This window comes from Manacus candei, unplaced genomic scaffold, assembly GCF_025592945.1.
Source record: "Manacus candei isolate 608988 ecotype Guabito, Panama unplaced genomic scaffold, ASM2559294v1 h1tg000037l, whole genome shotgun sequence".
NCBI classification, from domain to species: Eukaryota; Metazoa; Chordata; class Aves; order Passeriformes; family Pipridae; genus Manacus; species Manacus candei.
In genome coordinates, this window is record NW_026138085.1 from 16,181,586 (window position 1) to 16,201,317 (window position 19,732).

Sequence of the window (19,732 nt, forward strand, 5' to 3'; positions counted from 1 at the left end):
TACAGCTAAAACAGGTAGAAGAACATCTTCCTCCCACCCAGCTCCCTGCCTGGGCTGTCTCATTTGAGGAAAACAGATCAAATGAGAACTTGCTAATGCGGGCACACACCTTTCTTTGATCTCCCTAATGAAAAACCAGACAGTGTGAGAATGTGTATGAACTAGTCCAGTATTAAACATGACTTTCACTGGATGTGAACAGGAGCAGTGCTGTTACTGCTGTCAGTGCCATCGTTAGCCGTGGTGACCCAATTAATGCGATAGAAACACAACGGCCTGGCTTTAACTCGCAGGGTATTTTCCACGGGTGGTAATTCCCCAGGGCAGACAGGCCTGAGGAGGAGCTGTGCTCCCCACAGACACCTCAGGAGTAGCTGCAGGATGGAGTTTCAACGACCTGTTTGAGATGACACGAATCTGTCCATCAATTCATTGATCTGATTTACAGCAATGGGGAGAAAAGAGCAGGTGTGATACTACAGACTGCTGGTAATGGACCAGTCCGTGGGTTATGCTGAGGTGGATGGTTTATCTAACCCCTTTAGCTAAAGGGGTTTATCTCCCTCCTTTTAGCAACTTATCCCTCTCCCTGTAGGAACTACAGCACTCTGGAGTGTTTGTCCACGGTGTGAGAGAGAGGGTGAAAGCTCTAAAGCAGCAACACCCCGTCTTAACCAGGTAACCTCTCTCCTGTGGATGGAAACCCTCCCGGGGAAGTTGTTCTCTGCAGGTGAGCAGAGCAGGCAGGACAGGAGCCCTGGAGTGTTAGTGCAGGAATTGCAGAGCAGCTCTGGCTGACCAGGGTTTGGTTACACAGGGGACACAGTAAGAGCATGCCAAGGTCTCTGAGCACTCCAGCAGCCTGTGTTAATTGGGAAGCCGTGCAGAGGAGAAGCTGAATTCAGAGTTGCAGTGGAGGCAGAGCAAAGGTGGAGGAACTGCCCACAGAGGCACAGGGTGCTCAGCCTGGCTGCAGGAGGGATGGGGGCCTCCAACAGCTCCCTCTGGACATTCAGGTATTAATGAGACACTAAGGGAGCTCTGTCCAGATTCTCAATCAGTTAAAAAATGGTGCGTGATGACACTATCTGGGGTGTAAAAGATGAGCAGGGAGCTCTGCTGTTGTGGCACCCCGAGGTGCAAGAGGGGAGCTCACCTGGGGCTCAGCCACAGGGACCAGAGCTCGTGGTGCAGCAAAGTCTGGGCCAGATTTGGGTGCACTGAATGATTTCAGTCACTTCAAGCTTCATTAAGCACATCAAGCAATACTTTACTTCCAGCTTTTCCTACAGTTCTCAATGCATTGGTATAAAAATGTGCTGTGAATCACAGACCTCTGTCCAGGCTGGAGCCTCCCTGTGCTCCAGTGCCCAGGTCCAGAAGCCCCCATGGAGCTTTTTCTGCCTGGCTGCCTTTGCAGCCCCCCTGAGCCAGGCAGCACTTGGTTGATGCACTGAACTTTCCTATCTCCTGGCCATGTCCATTCCCTGGAAGCCTGAGGGTCAGGGCACTGCACTGTTTTGCTGCTCGAGGCTGTCCACCCCACCCATGGTGGGTACTGCGAAATTTAAGGGTCAGGAAGAGCTGGATCCTGAAATACATGGTTGGCCCAGTATAAATGGGAAAAAGAAACCCACTAACTCCTCACTGCTGGCCCTAGGGTGCTGATTATGTGATTGGAAATAACTAACGGGGGGGAAAAAGCCCCACATCAGGGTCACAGAGGTCTCCACCCTGGAAATAAGCTTTTAAGACCAGGGAATTCCATCAGCTGAGGAATATGTACAGCACTACACCAACACTGCCCCGGGGGTGTGAGAAACCCAGCGTGCAGCCTGACCCCTGCAGCTCAGGCAGCAGCTCCGGAGGATGCCCAGGGTACACCCAGGGTACACCCAGGAACACCCAGGGAACACCCGGGGAACACCCAGGAACACCCATCCCCGCCCGGCCGGAGCTGCCCCCGCCGGCACCGGGAGGACCCTGGAGCTGCCCCCACTGTCCCAGGAGCACCCCAGCAGCGAGGAGATGCCGATACACACCTGCACGGGCCGCACCAGTCCGTTTGTTGGTTGAGGCCAAAGCGAGCTCTGCATTTCTTAGGAGAGGCAGGATCTGAACACAGAAGCATGCGCGGCGAGAATGGGCAAGGCAGAGGCACAAAGAGGAGGAGGAGCAGGAGGAAGAAAAGAGGCAACATCATTTTAGCCACTTGAACACACGACTAACAGACTACAATCCCATTTTTTTTTCCTGCTGGCACCACCTCTCCTGGAAAAAAGTGATCGTTAGGTAAATATCGGTGATCACTGCTGGCAGCTGGAGGAGGAGGTTTGGGAAACAGCGCCGGGAAACGTGGGCAATTACGGGGAAATCCACGGACCTTCGAATTTCTTAAGTTTGGAGATGCTGCCAAATTTCAGAGGCACTACCCGGCTCCTGTGTCTGCATCCTTACCTGCTCCCTGCCTTCCCAGCAGTGACTGCCAGGACTGCCAGCGAGCTCGGACTGCGCACGGAAGAAAGAGGAGGAAACGTTGCAGAAGCAGCTGAAAGCAGAGTTAGCACCGAGGAGACCTAGGCCAGGTTATTCCCCTCTGTCCCCCCCATCATTCCCCTTCCAGTTTCAATGGAAAAGCTCTTCTCCATGGCCTTTCTAAAATGTTGCAGTTTTACTGTTTAATTAGGGGACTCATTAGGGTGAAGCCCTATTTGCTTTCAGGTACATCCTGTTTTTCTCTAGTGCTGTGAATGGGATTTGAACAGCATATTTCTGTGCTGGATTCAGCCTCCCTCTCTCAGGCTGTTGTGTGTGACTAGCAGTTGGTTTCAATCCATTACCATTTTTGTATCACACAGACAGGACACATAGGGGAAACATAAATATATATACACACTACATATAAGCCTGAAAACTTGTATTCCCTTTATCAGTCTAGACACTGAGTAAGATCAGTAGTGTTAATTAAAGTGAAGATATAACTGTGACACAGTCATGGAACTGCTTTTTATGGACAATTTGAAGACGTCATCTAGTGGTGATTCATTAAATTAATAAATTTGCTTAGACAGCCAATAGCTTATCATATGGATGGCACAGTTTCATCCAGAAGTAAGAGCAATGAGCAGTAATGGACTGGTGAGCTGGAGAGTGGGAAAAGCTCTTTGTGACTCTATAGGCAATCCCAGAATGGAAACACTGGGAAAAACAGTCTAACTTCATGTGTAAGTGCTGCCACAGTGAGGCAAGGACAGTCTCTTGATGGCTTATAACGAATATTTATTGGTACAGATATTATTTGTTCCTGATATGGCAGAAATACTTCAGAAATCAGCCCAGGAATAGCTTTGGATGATGGGGATATGTCTGAAATCTGTCAAAGGGGCCTTTCCTCATCAGCACTGGGGTTCAGGGAGACAGCTGGTACTGGGTTTTAGTATGACTTTGCTTCAACCTTGGTTACTTTGAAAAGAAAACCAAACTTGGGGTAGCCCCATGGGTGATCTTCAATCCTGTCACTGCATTTCATCCCACCCCCACTCCTGATGCATTTGAGAGCTTTCTTTAATTGATGACACTGATGGGGACATGCACCCTGGATGTTTTCAATAGATTAAGTTTAGTGATAGTTTATATGAAGTTACACACTCACCAAAATCTAATCTTTTCCATTTTCACACACTCCCCATCTTCTAATTCAAACACGTTCACGAAAAAGTCACAGAAATGTTAATTTGCCATTTCTTAAAAAATATAATAAATGTGTGTTTCTCTGGTTAAACTCAGGAGAATAAAGGAAAACATGGTAAAACACAACAACTGCTTTGGATTATCCCCTCTGAGGGGGAATGCAGGGACAGCCACCCCACACACGCGAGTTTACCTGAGTTGGAATCTTGCTGCTTTTCCCGTGTTCGTCTCTTCTTTTTCCCCTGGGAAATCAAAGGAAAGGCTGTTATCCGTGCTCCAGGAGAAGGAGGGTGCTGTGCAGGGTGTTTGGGGCTGGATTGGTGCTGCTGGCTCAGCCCATTCCAGGGAGAGATGAACTAGGAAAGGCTGCAAAGGAACTGCTCCAGTTTATCTATCAACAGTTGATGCTCCTGCTGTGTTCTTGTTCCTTTTCCTTCTTTATGTTTCTAAAAAACCCTCAGCCCATTTTAGCACCTTCCCTGTTTCCAAAACATGCTTTACTGTGGTGCCTTATACCCAAACAGAAATTGCTCCTTAACGTTCCCTGATTTCAAACGGGAAAGAACGTTTAAGGAAATCCCCAGAAATTTATTTTCAAATCACACTGACCTATTTCAGTGCTTTTGCAGCTCTGGACCCATCTTTCGTTCTTCTTTCACTAACAAGAAAGCCCTGTTTTATCCCCAAACTGCCTCTCTTGATTCACAAGACGCAGCAACTCCCCTCCTGCCCTAATGAGCTGATTAATGAGGGCACAGCAGTGCAGGAGCAAATCTGTCTGTGAGGAGCAGCAGCTCACAGGGCTGCCTTTGACCTGTGACTTTTTATATGACTTCTTGTGGTTTGAGTGAAGGTGGAAAGCTCTGAGCTGTGGTGAGCTTTTTCTTCAGTGGGGGAGCAACTGTATTTCCTGCCCAATATCCGCATCACGTGCTGCAGAAGTGACCTACATTCCTCCTCCTCCTTCTCCTCCTCCTCCTCCCTGCTCAAGCTCCGCAGAGAAAAGCATCTCTTCAACAACCACAACACCCAAACCAGCTGGTCTGCAATGCTGGGAGGACCAATATCCATCTTCTGGAGCAAGGAACCAGCCCGTGATTCCCCAAGGAACCAGATGAATGATGATACAGGTTGAGATTTCCACGGAGGGTGTGCTTGGTCTTGGTGCCATGCCCTCCAGGTGTTAATGTCCTCCAGATGTGTGCCCACCAAAATGTGGGCTGGGGGTTTCCCTTCACCTCTGCTTTTTCTGCATCATCTCTGCCCTCTGTTTTTTAGGGGGCTTTGGGGTGGTTTGGGCTCTTTAAGGGTGTTTTCCTGCCCTTGGTGGAGTTTGGGCTTTCTGGAAGGAGGGCTGTGGTCAGTGTGGGATGGATGGGAGCTCACTGGGCAGCTCCCAGGGGAAAGAAACTGTCTGTGAGGGAAATGATGGAGCCTTAGATCAAAGGGACAGAGTCCTTGAGTGGATGGACAGACCTCTGAAGACTTACGTGTGCTCCTCTTCAGGTCTCTAACGAGCTCATTAGGCACAACAGTCAAGAAAGTCACAAGGAAAAGCCCTTTTCAAAAATATCCACTATTTTAAACCACAGAATACTAAAATGGTTTGGGTTGGAGGGGACCTTAAATATATCCTACAATCCTGTTTCAAACCCCTGCCATGGGCAGGGACACCCTCCACTAGCCCAGGTTGCTCCAAACCGTGTCCAACCTGGCCTTGGACACTTTCAGAGATGAGGCAGCCACAGCTTCTCTGGGCAACCTCCCTCCCTTACCATCCTTACAGATACCTCAGCTGCTGCCCAAGATGTTTTATGTTTCCATAAAACTGTATTTCCAAGGACCATCCCCATCACTTCAAAGCTCCTCTTCCTTACTCCTTGTATTTGCTTGGACAATAAGCAGACAAACCCCTGTGGTAGCTGGGGCTGTACCATTCATCCTATAGACAGGCAATAAACCAGGAGGGTGCTCCAAATACTCCTCAAATGTGAATTCTCACAGCGCTGGTGCCACCAGGAACCTGCCTGTGCCCGGCGGGCTGTTTGGCAAACACCAGCTGTCACCCCCGGGGTCATTTGGGGCCATGCCAAGGGAAGGGGGCCCGAGCAGGGCGGGCACTCACGTAGTTGTCTCTGGCAGACCAGCCAGGGTAGAGCTGCATGTGGAGCTGCCGTTCCTTGCGAGCCAGTTCGTAGTACTTGGCCTGTTCCTCCCGGGACAGCGCGTGCCACTGCAGGGACACACACAGAGCAGTGAGACACGGCCCCGCTGCCCCCTCCCAGCCCACCCACCGCGGCCATCCCGCCCCGGGGCACACCCGACCCTGCGTGTTTAAGGGATAAGAGCACCCAGCCTTGAAGCAGATGCTTGTTATGTGCTGAAGAGCAGCTGCAAGGGACGGGGATGTGGCATTGGGGGGGTGGTGCTGGGCCCCACGAGCTCTCACCCTCCTTCCCAGGATCTGGTTGATGGCAGCACTCTCCTTCAGGGTGCACTCGGCGATGACTTTCGCCCGCATTTCTTTCATATACAACATGAAAGCGTTCAGGGGCTTCTTGATAGTGGGCTTCTTGGCTTCCTTCTCTCTCTTTGGTTCTGGTTGAGGTTTCCTTGGTGGGACCAAAGGAGGAGCTGTCAGCATCAGAGCCATCCCCCAGCCTGGCTCAGCAGAAAACTCCCCCCCAAACCAACCCGATGGCAGGGGGCCAGAGCTCTGCACCTCAGGTGCAGACAGAGCTCGATGTTCACCCACCCTGCCCCCAAAGGGGCATTAAGAGGGATAAATGCAATGGGTGCCAAGGTGCCGTTTCACAAGCCCTGCACTGCCAACTCACATGTTTCGGTCATAGTGCTCCATGTCCTGCTTGCCGGAGTGGGGCACGATGGCGGGGTGCGGGATGCCGGTGGTGTGCATGCCAGAGCCCAGCATCAGCGGGTGGGTGAACCTGCAACAGAGAGCGGGTGAGCCGTGCCGGGAGGGCTGTGCCGTGCCAGGGCTGTCTCACGGGATGGCACTCGGACGTGGCGGAAGCGGACGGAAAGCAGAGGACACGGAAAGCACGTGGGTGCTGCCAGGCTGGCGGGGGGTGGGCAGTGCCCACCACCCCGGGTCACCCCCGTGGGCACGCGGCTGGAAAGGATCCGGTGCCACGGCGAGGGAACCGCCCGCAGCGGGAGCCGGCCTGGCCGAGGTCCAGGGCACTTCCAACTTCAGCTTCAGCTACTCAGATCTCTGTTGCTGCAATATCTTATTAGCACTGCACAAAGAAACAACAAGCTCAACCGGGGCTTTGGATGGGAGAGATGAGGACCACCCCACACCTTCCTTTAAACAGAAACAGCCTAAGTCTGAACACGAACCCGACTGCAACTCTAGGAGGTGCACCTTGCCTGAGCAATGCTCTCCACAACACAGGCTGAGATCATGAGAGGTCTTGCTCGCTCTCAGGCTTCATTAGCTCTCTCTGGAGTTTTGGAGGGTAAAGCCAGCACAGTCAGCTTTGCCAAGCTTGCCACTTTATGACTGCAGCTTGAGATGGCAGAATTGCCCATGGGAGATGAACTGTTCATTAGATATGCTGGCACGAAAAGAAAAGCTGTTTAATTTAATCCACCAGCACAGTCTGATCCTTATCTGACCAGGTGTACTTTCTCGGCTGCAGCACTGCTGCAAAATCCACCCCAAAATCCTGCAAGCAGGAGCTCGGGGAGGCTGCTGGGGCTCTGGGGGGAACCGTTAGCTCCTCTTGCCTTCGCCTTCGAGGCTGTGCAAGGCTGATGCCTCGTGAGCAAGGAGGGCTGGCAGCACTCCCTCCCCTCTTCTGCAGGACTAGGGGCTCCATGGATGGGGGATGAATGGCATGGATTGAGGGTTGCATGGTTCCAGGTTTCTGCATGGCTAAGGGCTCTCATGAGTGAGGGTTTGCCTGGTTTTCCTGCGGGAAATCTCCACTAAAAGCTCTTCAGGACAACATGAAGCAGAAGCAAAAGCTGGTACATGAGCCCAGACACCCCTATGGAGCCACAGGGGTTTTGCCCAGCAGCACACCTGGAAGGGCTGGGCTCTGTCATGCCCATCCACAGGGGATGTACTGTGCTCACCTGAAGGCAGAAGCTGTGCTTTTGTCTCACAGAACTGACTTGTGCCCGATGGGAGGGCAGCAAATCCCTGCCCATGGCCTGTCCTGCTTTTAAAGCAGAGACCAGGAAAACAGAGGGGCCTCTGCAGAGGAAAGCTCAGTGGTGGTGGCAGCAGGGAATTAGGGTCAGTGGCACGGAACAAAATCCTGAGCAATGGATTCCAGCCCTTTTTCCCAATGCTGAGGGCTGGGGTTTCTGGCTCTGTTTAGACTTCTGCTCTGTTAAAACCCAACTGCTCTGCATCCTTCATCCTCGATGTTCCCCCGAGCACCCTCTGGACCAGACACTGCCTCAAAGCGCCTTCTCTCCCCACGGCTGCCCCGGGGTGGGTGCCTGGCTGTCCCTGGGGGCCGTGGTCTGCTGCAAGCTCCTGCTGCACACACTGCAAGCTGCGAGAGCAGCCGAGCTGCTGCCCTGTGTCACACAGCTCATACTCACCTGGAGAAAGAAGCCCCGGCAGAAAGCGCGGACGAGTACGGCTGTCTAAATCCACATGACGGGAGCGGATAGACAGACTGGCTCTGCCTGGGATCAGGAAGAAAGAGGCTATAAAGTATCCACAGCTACGTGGTGTTTCCTAAAGATATCCTTTGCTAAGGGGACTCGGAGCACCGATGCCCCTGGCTGGCAGGACGCTCAGGCTGTCCCTTGGATTCAAGGGGCCCTGCAGGACTCGGACATTATTTTGAGAGAACCTGGGCCTTCCCACAAAGGTTGGATTCGATTCTGACCCCCCTTCCAACCCTGGCGCTGAGCAGCTCTGCAGCTTTGAGTTTATCTGGTTAAAATGCAAAATGCAGAGGTGTGTGCTGAAAAATCAGCTGCTGTTGCACAGAAGAAGTTGCTAAAAAGAGCACAGCTTGACCAAAAACCTAAAGCCTGGTCAGAGTCTCTGTGCAGTGCACTAGAGGCTGCAACAGGAGGATGAACATGAGGAAGAACTTCTTTACTGTGTGGGTGACTGAGCACTGGAACAGATTGCCCAGAGAGGGTGTGGAGTCTCCCTCACTGGGGATATTCCAGGACCATCTGGATGCAATCCTTTGCCATGTGCTCTGGGATTGCCCTGCTTGAGCAGAGAGGTTGGATCAGATGACCCTCTGTGGTCCCTTCCAGCTTTACCCATTCTGTGATTCTGTGATCACGGAACTTCCTGGTGTCTGGAGAAAAAGTACCTACTCTCTTGTATTCAGGGATACTCTGATTTCCCCAGCATATAATTTCAAGGATGCCCATCAGTTTTAAACAGCCAAAAGCTCATTCCTTTTCAAAGTGCTTTCATACTGGGGACTGGGCATGTACCAGACCTGGAGCTGGAAATTATTTCTGAGATAGTAAAATAACTATGCAGGAAGTTCCTTGTTGTTGCCAGCAAGGGAACCCCCACATTTTCATATGGAAATAGCTCAAAAATACCTTGGCTTGTTCTGCAAACCCACCAAAAGATGCTTCCAGCCTAAAACTGCACATGGAAACTGAGATTATAGAATCACAGAGTGGTTTGGGTTGGAAGGGACCTCAAAGCCCATCTTGTTCCACCCCCTGCCATGAGCAGGGATACCTTCCACTAGTCCAGGTTGCTCCAAGCCCTGTCCAACCTGGGGCACGATGGGGTGCTTACACCTGCACTGGTGCTTGTGCTCCTCTGGCCGGGCTGCACAGAGCTGTGCCTAAAACCAGCACCAGCTATTTTCAGCTCTAATAACTAAAAACCCCACCAAAAGTCCACTATCATCAAGTGTGGTGCCCTGCAAAGGGCCGAGCTCTGGGGTGCCTGGGATGTTTCAGGGCCAAAGACAAGTTTGTGCCCTGCAGAGGAACAATGACAGTGGGGCAGCAGTCATGCCCCTGAGCCACGCTGGGCAGGAAGGAGCTGCCCAGGGAGCTCAGGGAGCTGCTGTGCCTCGGCTTGACCGAAATCTGCAGGATCTGTGTGCAGGGAAGGAGCCGGGGCTGTTTACACCCTGCCAGGCAGGAGCCCTCTCCCACCCCTTAGATGTCGGCGGGTATAAACACACCAACAAACAGCCAAGTGCCGCCGCACCGGGAAACCCAAACAGCCTTTGAAGTTGGAGGCGGCTGCCCCAGGGCCGAGAAAACACTCGGAGCTAATCCAGAAGCGACCTGCGTTACTCCAGAGGCTGGGATACACCGGGATAGGAACGGAGTCGGGCACTCGCAGCTTCATCCGAAGTCCCTCTGACGTGCAAATGAGTGCAGCTGTGAAATCAGCCCCTGATGGTTGGGAATGCACGACTGCAGCCCGTGACATGGAATTACAGACTGGCTTGGGTTGGAAGGGACCTTAAAGCTCATCCATTTCCACCCCCTGCCATGGGCAGGGACACCTTCCACTATCCCAGGTTGCTCCAAGCCCTGTCCAACCTGGCCTTGGACACCTCCAAGGATGGCACATCCACAGCCTTTCTAGGCAACCTGTGCCAGGGCCTCACCACTCTCTGAGTAAAGAACCTCTTCCTAGTATCTAATCTAACTCTCTCCTCTTCTAGTTTAAAACTGTTCCCCCTTGTCCTATCACTATCTGCCCATATAAAAAGTCCACCTCCTTTTATATAAGCTCCCTTTGTGTACAGGAAGGGGCTGTGAGGTCTCCTCAGAGTCTTCTCTTCTCCTGACTGAACAGCTCCAGCTCTCTCAGTATCTGCACACTATCACAGATGCTGGGAGGGCAGCTCAGACACAGTCATGGATGGCAGTGCCGGGGCTGCCGTGGCACCAACGCTCTCTGCCCAGGGCACAGGAGAGTCACACCATGTGCAGGTTCCTGGCCAAGGTGAACTGCCAGGCTCCATGAGCAAAACTCACTTGACTGGACTCTCGGAGGCTTTTATCCGACTGTCATCCCAGATAATTACAGAGAGAGTGATTGCAGCTCCTCCTCCCGAAGCGCTCGGTGAGAACAAAACCCGTTTCTGCCCAGCTCCTGCCTGCCAGCTCGTGCAGGAAAAGTTGCTTCCTGTGTGTGGCCATCCTGGCTCAGCAGCTGACTTGGTGGCACTGGCACAGGTACAGAATCATGGAATGATTGGGCTGGAAGGGACCTTAAAGACCATCCAGTTTCAACTCCCCTGCCATGGGCAGGGACACCTCTCACTATCCCAGGTTGCTCCAAGCCCCATCCAACCTGGCCTTGAACTCTTCCAGGGATGGGGCAACCACAGCTTCTCTGGGATGCATCCTTGGCATGACCATCCCTGGCACACAGCCCCTGCTGCCATGAACCTGATGGGATTTGGTGCCGACACTGGTGTGCTGAGCCTCAGCTGAAAACTGGGCACTCCAGGAGTGGGTTTGAGGCTCTTTCCATAAAGTTTAGGCAAGGAAAAGAACGAGCAAAAGCTCTATTAGGCACACGTGCCTCGAGGTGCTGCTCTCTGCATGTCAGGCCGTTGGTTGCTTTACCATATCTGCTCTATTAGTCACTAATGAAGGCATCTGAGGATGCCAAACCCTGTGGATGCTGAAGAAGCTCTCAGCCATGCAAACTCCCTCTACCACCAACTACCCCACAAAATCTCCACAACAGCCACACTGCTCTAACTCCATTCGCCCAGAGCTGCCTGAACACCATCCCATCCCAGGAGTGGACCTTCCTTTTGACAAACAGGCTCGTTTCTCTCCATCTCCCAACTATTTCTTTCATGTTACAGCACAGTCGCCCCAGTCCTTGTTTTCCCTGAGGATGAATCATATCATCTGAGGAGTTAAATCATCACCCAAGAGTAGCAGATTTAGCACAGAAGGTGAAATGTAATCTCTTTGAAGCTGAACTCTGTATCAAAGGCCTCAGCTCCTGTTTCCTTGTGGTTAAATATCTGGAACACGAAATTCATAAACAAAACAAAGCAAAAAGCTCCCCTCTCCCATTCTGCAATTGGTTCTTGTACCTGGAGCAATCTGTGGGGCTTTGCTGATAAAAATCCCTCAGCACTGGGAGGATCTGGCCACCTGCCCCCATCACCCTCCCTGCACTCTTTCCCTGTCCTGACCACCCTGAATTGCCACCTGCAGCCACCACCCTTTCTGTCAGCCTCTGCCACGCCTCCGTGTCCTCAATGGGGGTTAAAAATTAACCCGAGGAGTGAGGATGCCCCCACGGCAGCCCCGGCCAGCCCCGCTCCCCCGGCCAGCCCCGCTCCCCCGGCGCGCTCGCGGTCACGGGGACACAGCCCGGGGACACGACCACAGAGCACACACTGGTGTATTTTTAACTTGTGTGCCTGGGGCAGGTTTCCCAACAGACTCTGCTTTGCAGGATGCTCCTCAGGGCTGGCCCATGCAGGAGGGACATTTTGGGAGCGCTCCAGCTCATGGTCCCTCCTTCCCCATCCCCACTGGGACAGCAGTTCCCACCGAGCCAGCAGTGCTGTGGCCAGGTTGTGGGTACTGGGGTCGTTTGCTGGGCAGGTCTCTGCCACGGTGTACTTCTTCCTTGTGTGTCAGACCCTAAGAAACACCATGGCCTGGCAGATAGATCATCCCACAGGATTACACTGTGCTGGTGGCAGGCTAAGGAAAAGCACTATTTGTGCTGCAAACTCCATCATGGGAGAAAATTACCTCCCACTCAAGAGAGAGGCTTTTGCTGGGATTAGGAGGAATAGGTAGGAACCTCTCCCTGGGTTCCCTAATCCACACAGGCAGTTGGATGTAAGGCAGCAGACAGTTTTGGCTCAGGCAGGTTGTAACACCTCTCCAGGGGTGCCGGGATGAAGCCCTCAGCCTCTGCACGGATCTGCTCCCCATGTGTGACACAGGACTAAATTCTGCCTGTTCCCCCAGCACACAGGAGGGATGAAGCTGTGGGGGGATGAAGCACCGTGGAGGTCAGGGAGGGCACTGTGGGTGCTCAGTGACCCGTCTGTGCGGAGCGTCCAGCGGGTGGGGCTGTGTGGGCAGAGCCCTCCTCACTCACCATCCCATCGAGGGCGTGATCTGTCCCACTCCTCCGGGGGGCAGGGGGTAGAAACCAGGGATGTCTGACGTCTGGGAAGGACGGTGCACTCCTGGAAGAAGGGAGAAGGAGATCAGATGGACCCAGCACCGCATTCCCCAGCTGACATGGATCACTCCCAGCCCAGTCCCCTGGCTGCTTCATCTATGGACACTTGTCCAGCAGGTCATATATATGTGAAATATCTGTCTGCAAGTGGCAGGATACTGCAATTCCCCTTTATTTGCTGTGGTTCTCTCCGTGGGGATGTGGTGGGTCACTCATGTTGCTGCAGAATCACCAACTCGGGTAAGGTGGTGGGGAATGCAGCTCGTTCTTGTACAAGCATCATCCCTGCTCCATGCCACCCTGAGGACAAGCAGTAACTTGCTTTGCCAAGGATTTAGTTGACTCCAGGCATCCCTCTGCCCTTCCCAGAGAGCCTCATGAGGTGCTCAATGGATGGTCCAAGCCGTTCCTATGCCCCGTCCCCATCAGTCACCCGTGGGACCCCCCGTGAGCAGGCAGTGGGGATGCTCCAGCAGGCACCACTTCTATCCCCATTTTAAACAATTCGAGTTCAAAACAATTGTTCCGTGGGCTCTGTGGGTGCCAAGGAACTGTGGAGGTGGGTATGGTGCCAGCTGGGAATTCACCCTTCGCACGGGGAATCCCTGTGGGATCTTCAAAGCCGCTGGCACGGGCAGCATGGCCAGGGGACACAGCCCAGCACGGCTCCCTTTCCACCTGGACTGGAAAACATCCTGCAGAGCCTGAGGCTGAGGGTGGGACTCAGACAACCAGGGAGCTGCTGGCAGGAACAGCCTCCAGCTGACCCCTGCACTGGGAGACTGGAGGGGCACTGGGGCTGAGCTCTGCTGCACAGGGGTGTAATGCTGGCTGCTACCCAGCCTCAGACAAAAACTGGGGACAGGGATTGTCCACTGGCTGTCCTGGGTGATGAATACATGGAATAAATTGGCGATGAGTCGCAAGCAGCTGCAAACTCAGAAGTCTGGATTATTTTTTTAGGTGTATTAATGATTAATTATTAATTAGGAATGACACCAACAGATTCCAAGCATCTTATTAGGAGGTAGCTAAAATAAATATATAACTGACCTGAAAGGAACATATAACTTAGTATGAGATTTGCTTCAAGTGGGACTCAGCAGCCCTCTGAGGGTCAAACAAAACCAGCACTCACGTCAGGCAGCTGCTGGAATATCCTGAGATTTGCACCTCCAACAGTGCAAGTTGCATAAGCCAGAGCACAAGTTATTCTTGCTGGCCCAGTGGTTGGGGCACCAACCACTGACTCAGAATTCCTGCTTGTATTTCCTTGTCTGCGTGTCCTTGGGCTACTGTGAATACTTTAAAGGCATGCTGGGAGAATGAGTATGATGGTGACTCTCAAGTGCTTACACTGGGTGATAATGGGAGCTACTTCAGTGATGGAAACAGAGATGGGACACATCCAGAAGGAACAGGGAAGAAAACCCTCACCCAGCAATACAGGGATGGGGCGTGATCCCAGCTGCACCATGGAGGCAGGTCCCAGCTGAGGATGATGGTCTGAACCTCTGCACAAATAGGACCTGGGGGTCTCTGGGAGGGACAGACTCTCTGTGTCTGTAAATGCACAGGATACACGGGAAAGGGGAGACTGGACAGTGCCTGCACTGAGGGCACACGTGGGTGGGCAGCCCAAGGACAGCTTCCCAGAATTACTGACCCCCCACAGAACGCTCAGGGACTGCCCCAGTGCCAACTGCAGCCTCCACAGAGGGACACAACCAGCTCATCCCTTGGGTGAGCTGCTCTTGTGCTGCTCAAGGTTTCCCAGGCCGGCAGTGAGTCCCAGGAGGCAGCTCACAGCGAGGGGCAGGGCTCTGCCAGGCACTGCCAAGGCAGAGTGAAGGAGGGTGTGTCGGGTCACCACCCCTGCAGACTCAGAAATCTGCAGTCTTCCTCTCGAGACTCAAACTCTGCTGTTAGCTGAGCTTCAACAGGTTTATTTTGTTAACTCTTCCAATTTTTCTACTGAGTTTATTATGCTCTTGTGGCTGACAAGCAAAGTGTTGGCTGGATGACAACCAAGATGTGCCTGGGTATCTCTTACACCAGACCTAAATCCTACCCATTGCCATCCCTGGTGAGTCCAGAACGTGGCCTCTGGGTTCAGACCAGGGATCACTCAGCCAAGAGCATCCTTGACAGCCCATTGTTTTATCAACAGTGTTAACTTGGTGAAGCTGATGCCTCCAGGACAGTTTGGATCTCTCCTAGGTGGAGGTCTTTGCCCAAATCACAACAGTTGGTTTTGTGCCTCTGTTTTGGCACTGATTTCTGGGCTCTGATGGGCCCTGAACTCCTTCCTGAATACAAAACTGTGAATTTGCATGCTTTCCCACGAAATCAAGATCATGGTTGTGTAAAAGCCTGGATAATCTGAAGAGAAGTTCTGCACTAATGTAGGCTTGAGAAAAGTTTGATTTTACACTCACTTTGCCAGTAACCCATGAAGAATGATGGAACGATAAACTGGGGTGAATTCCTCTGCACATACCTGTCTTTCACAGTTCAGGGTATGTCTTACAGTTCAGGGTTTAACCTCTGCCTACTGTACTTTCCTCTGCAGCCTCAAGAGCCAGCTGACGTGGCCTGAGCTCACACAGGAACCCGAAGAGCCAAACCGTGTGACAACCACACAACGTGCGGCTACGGGGACACACATGTCACAATCCAGTCAGCTATCAGACACCGATCCTGTTTAGTCAAAATATTTCCTGTTTCAAGCATTTATTTTCTCAAAACGACAACCTGACAACAGTCTGGGTATGAGTCAAAGGAAAGATTACTTTCCATTTTCTGGTTGACTCTCGCGCATCACCGCGCAGCCTCTGCTCTGGTCTCAAGGTACAGGACAGCTTGTACAGAGAGCTGAACTCACCCCATCAGCAGGGCTGGCACTTTGGATACCACACTGCCCTTGCCCAGGATTACAAGGCATTGCCAATAAGCGAAATAACCTCCTACTGCTAAGCAACACCCCAGCTCTTGACTTTTCTCACTGATTTGGGACCAGGAAGGTGACAGCCTTCACCTCAGTGGTCTCCAGCACTGTCCCCCTCCCACCACACAGGCCCCCAGCGCTGCCCCTACCTTGTTTCTGGTTGATGTCAGCGGGCAGGTGGGGCGAGTGGGAGCCGTGGCTGAAATGGTCGTTGCTGTACGGGATGAGCGGGGTGAGCGGGTGGACTCCGTGGGATGGCTGCACGACGGGAACTTTGTTGGACTGCAAGACACAAGGAGGGAGAGCACTCAGAAATCATCAGGATCCATCAGCAAAAAGGGCCAGTGAATCGAGTCCAGGCCCTTTGCAGTCCTGTGATCGGAGGTGAGGCTTGGAATGACTAAAAACACTAAACAAATCACGAAACCAACATTACAGCACCCTGCTAGAAAAATCCATAAATGAAGCAGGGACAACAGCTGGATATGATTACATGGATAGGTGGAAAACAGATAAAATCAGCATGAAGTTTTCAAAATTCAGAACTTTCTTTTAATTCATTTCCAGTACCTTTTATTCCAGGATGAATGCTACAAGCATGTTACCCAATGCAGTGCTCTTGTTCTCTGTTGTGCGCTACCACAGGGTCTAAATCTGGACTCTCACATCTTTCACATTCACTCAAAACCATGCTTGGGCTTTCCTAACCAGGGCTCTCATGCAGGCACAGACACAGAATCATCTGGGTTGGAAAAGTCCTTATAAAGACCAAGTCCAACCATTAACCCAGCTCTGCCAAGGCCACCACTAAACACTGAGGGCAACGCCTTTGAAAACATGACGTGGTCACCAGTGAGCCCTTGGGCTGAAATCCCCCTTGGACTGAGGTCCAGCGCTCAGGGAGAAGGACCAGGGGGAGCTGAGGCAGCACTGGGGATGCATCAAACCCAGGAAACCAAGCAAAGAAAAACCTGTCTCCTCTTGCAGCTGCCCCTGGTTAAACACGGTGTGGCCTTCGGAGCCCAACACCTTGTAAAAGGCTCTTTTTGGGGAACATAATGGGAAGTACTTCTGTGTGTTGGAGCAAAGAGAGGGGAACCTATTCCAAAGAGCTGCACAGTTGTAAGGACCAAACACAAACACACACACACACACACACACACACACACACACACACTCTCACTCTCTGCCATCCACACCAGCCTCCTCGCCCCGAGCGTCTCGCACTGCTCCCTACATGTCTGGTTTCGCCCAGGGTTGCCTTTAAGCCCAAACTGACAGGGCAAAGCCTTGGTGGTGGAGTGTTAGGATTTGTCCCAGATAAATCCAGAAAGAGAAACAGGACAGATAGACAAAATGGGGAGAAAATGGCAACAGAGCAGGTCAGGCAGCTCTGCGGGGGCTAAGAGCTGTGGGCATTGCCAGTCAGACCTCTGGTTCCACCAGGGACTGCAGATGATTTGCTGTGTGACTTTTGACAAGTCATTTAGGATCCCTGGACTCGATTCACTGGTGCCTTTCACTTTGGTAGTGATTTTGCTCAGGCAGAATGAGCACAAAGCTCCAGCTGGCTTTGGTGGAGGTGGCACAGACGGACACAGGGCTCTGGTTGACTTGTCCTGGACCTCTCCCAGCTGCTCCAAGCTGCTTGCACAGCAGATTGGGAGTCCTGGCCAAGTCCTGTGTTTTGCATCCCTGCTCTGAGAAGGAAACCCGTGAAGCGGAAAGGAAAACAGGCCGATGGAGAAGCCACTTTACATCTGTCTTTCCCACAAAGGTTTGCTCATGCAAATAAAAACCAAGAGGCATGCAGGTTTGCATTTGAGAATGAATGAATACCCTAATTCCTGATGCTTAACAGGGGTAGATTTACTGTGTACAGTGGGATAGTGGGAATGTAACCCCCCTTCCCAACACAGACTGGTGTGGTGCAGGCGTTCCTGTCCTGCAGCAGGGCCATGGGTTGTGTGGTTTTCCCACTGAGAGTGGTGCTGGGCTGGCTCCTGCTTACTTAAATACATGTTTGGAGCTCTGAGCTTTTTCTATTCTTAGCCATGAAATGAGACAAAGAATAGCTTTTCAGTGATATTTCTAAAATTAGCTTTGGCTGAGCTTGTTTAAGAGCCACAAAGCCCAAATGAGGGATATGCTGTTTTACATGTACATTTGAACATGACACTGGAGCAGAACAAGCTCCGTGATGGGTTGTTTTGAAAACTAAACTTGAGCATTTCTGCTGCTCAAAGCAGGGCAGATCTTTCCTTTCCATTTGCCTCGTGCCTGATCCAAAGCACAGCACCAGCCACCAGCCAGCCTTGCTGCCTGATGACTGAGAACAGCTCTCAGAGCAATGACAGAAGACACAGACCACTACAGCTGCAGAGGAACAGTCCTGATGCTGATCCACAGGATACCTCCACAGGGAAAAGCAGAGAGCAAAGCTGCTCACTGCAAAGGCATGGACTGTCCTGCTTTCCATCAAAGCAGAACATGGAAGTGTTCAAGGCCAGGTTGGACAGGGTCAGTGAAAGGTGTCCCCGCCCATGGCAGGGGAGGATGGAATGAAATGAGCTTTAAGGTCTCTTCCAACTCAAATCATTCTGTTATTGTGGTAACCTGGTGTTACAAGAAGGTTGCACTCGGCTACTCAGATTTTCCATCGGTTCAGATGGCAAACAAGATGCTGCACCAGCAAGAGCTGCCATCCCCATGGCCCTTCTACATTTGCCCTTGCCTCACTCAAAAACTTTTCTGCTCTCTAAAGCCATGAAGATCTGGTGGGGAAGGTTGCTCAGGAAGGAAGCCAGAAAAATTTCTGCAAGAGGCTGTTTATCCCCCTGCCCCTTCCTCCATTAAGGAGTCTGTCACAGGAACGAGCCAACCAATGGAACAAGGAAATGCTGCACAAACATCTGGAGAAACAGAGAGAACTCCTTCAGTGCTGGTCCCCAGTTCAAACACCACAGCTGCTAATGGTTGAGGTCCATGGCCAGGACTGCAGCTCCTTTTCTTCCTACAGCTGTGCTGTGAAACCACACCTGGCTCATAGAAATCCATATGCCAGAGAAATGGGATCAATTCCTCTTTCTTGCAAGGTCTAGACTGCATTCCTGCAGATCAGCTGCAGCACCTGAACCTTGAAGAGGCTTTTCAAAGCCAGGACTTAGCAGCTGACAGTGTTTTACGCCATAAAAATAACCTGATGTAAATGTTTTCTTCCAAGTGGAGGTTTAACAAGAGGGCAGTGGTTTGGTGTCCTCCCAGCAGGTCCCCTGGGAGGACGTGGGGTGCTGCTGGTTGGGACTTCATGGGGATGTGCTGTGGTTTGGTGAAGCATCTTTTTTTGTCTCTTCCCCAAAGCTGGGTTTCAGTACAGCCCAGAGCTGCAGTGACAGAGCTGCTGACTGCCCACCCCCCAGAATAACACAGCTGGTGCCCAAGATCACAGGGCAACCCCAAGCTGTCACCTCTTGTCCTTCAGCAGCCATGGGGGGCCATGAAGGGGCTCCAAGGACAGCTCTGCCTCACCTCTCCAGCACAGCCCTTTGAGGGCAGGTCAGAGAATGAGCTGTGCAGCCACGCCCTCATATAGAAATGGAGAGACACCTTTACAGCAATAGTAGAATGGTATTGGAGCAGCAGGATGGGGTTTGCAAGCCTGGAGGGCCTTTTTCCCTCTCAAATTTGCTAATCTGCAGCTCTGCTGAGTGCCCACCCCTCGGTAAGTGCTGCCTGCTTGGTGCCCGTGTGCTGGGCCAGGCACTGACGTGCAGCACATCCCCCTCCCGGGACCAACCACCCCCACCACCCTCCCTGAAACCAAAAACTCCCAACACTGTTGTGAGGGAAGGAGATCCCACTTTGAAGCCAAGAAGTGACATTAATAACCAGAGGTAATTGGAGGAGCAGAGAGAAAACACAGTTGCATT

At 52.1% G+C, this 19,732-nt stretch overlaps 1 protein-coding gene across 7 annotated transcripts in view; it reads right to left on the reverse strand.

Annotated features, from left to right (window-relative positions):
• The window catches only part of TCF7 (transcription factor 7), a 69,751-nt gene that overhangs the window by 4,034 nt on the left and 45,985 nt on the right, over nt 1-19,732 (reverse strand). For 2 of the 7 annotated variants that reach the window (XM_051794106.1, XM_051794105.1), the window contains exons 4-11: nt 15,953-16,085; nt 12,770-12,860; nt 8,272-8,358; nt 6,528-6,638; nt 6,140-6,302; nt 5,816-5,923; nt 3,884-3,932; nt 2,043-2,115 (exon numbers count right to left, since the gene is read on the reverse strand). In XM_051794106.1, coding sequence (XP_051650066.1) covers nt 2,043-2,115; nt 3,884-3,932; nt 5,816-5,923; nt 6,140-6,302; nt 6,528-6,638; nt 8,272-8,358; nt 12,770-12,860; nt 15,953-16,085 — 815 coding nt within the window. Of the gene's footprint in view, nt 1-2,042; nt 2,116-2,457; nt 2,509-3,883; nt 3,933-5,815; nt 5,924-6,139; nt 6,303-6,527; nt 6,639-8,271; nt 8,359-12,769; nt 12,861-15,952; nt 16,086-19,732 lie in introns of all 7 variants that reach the window. The other 5 variants (XM_051794108.1, XM_051794107.1, XM_051794109.1 and 2 more) reach the window with 4 other exon arrangements.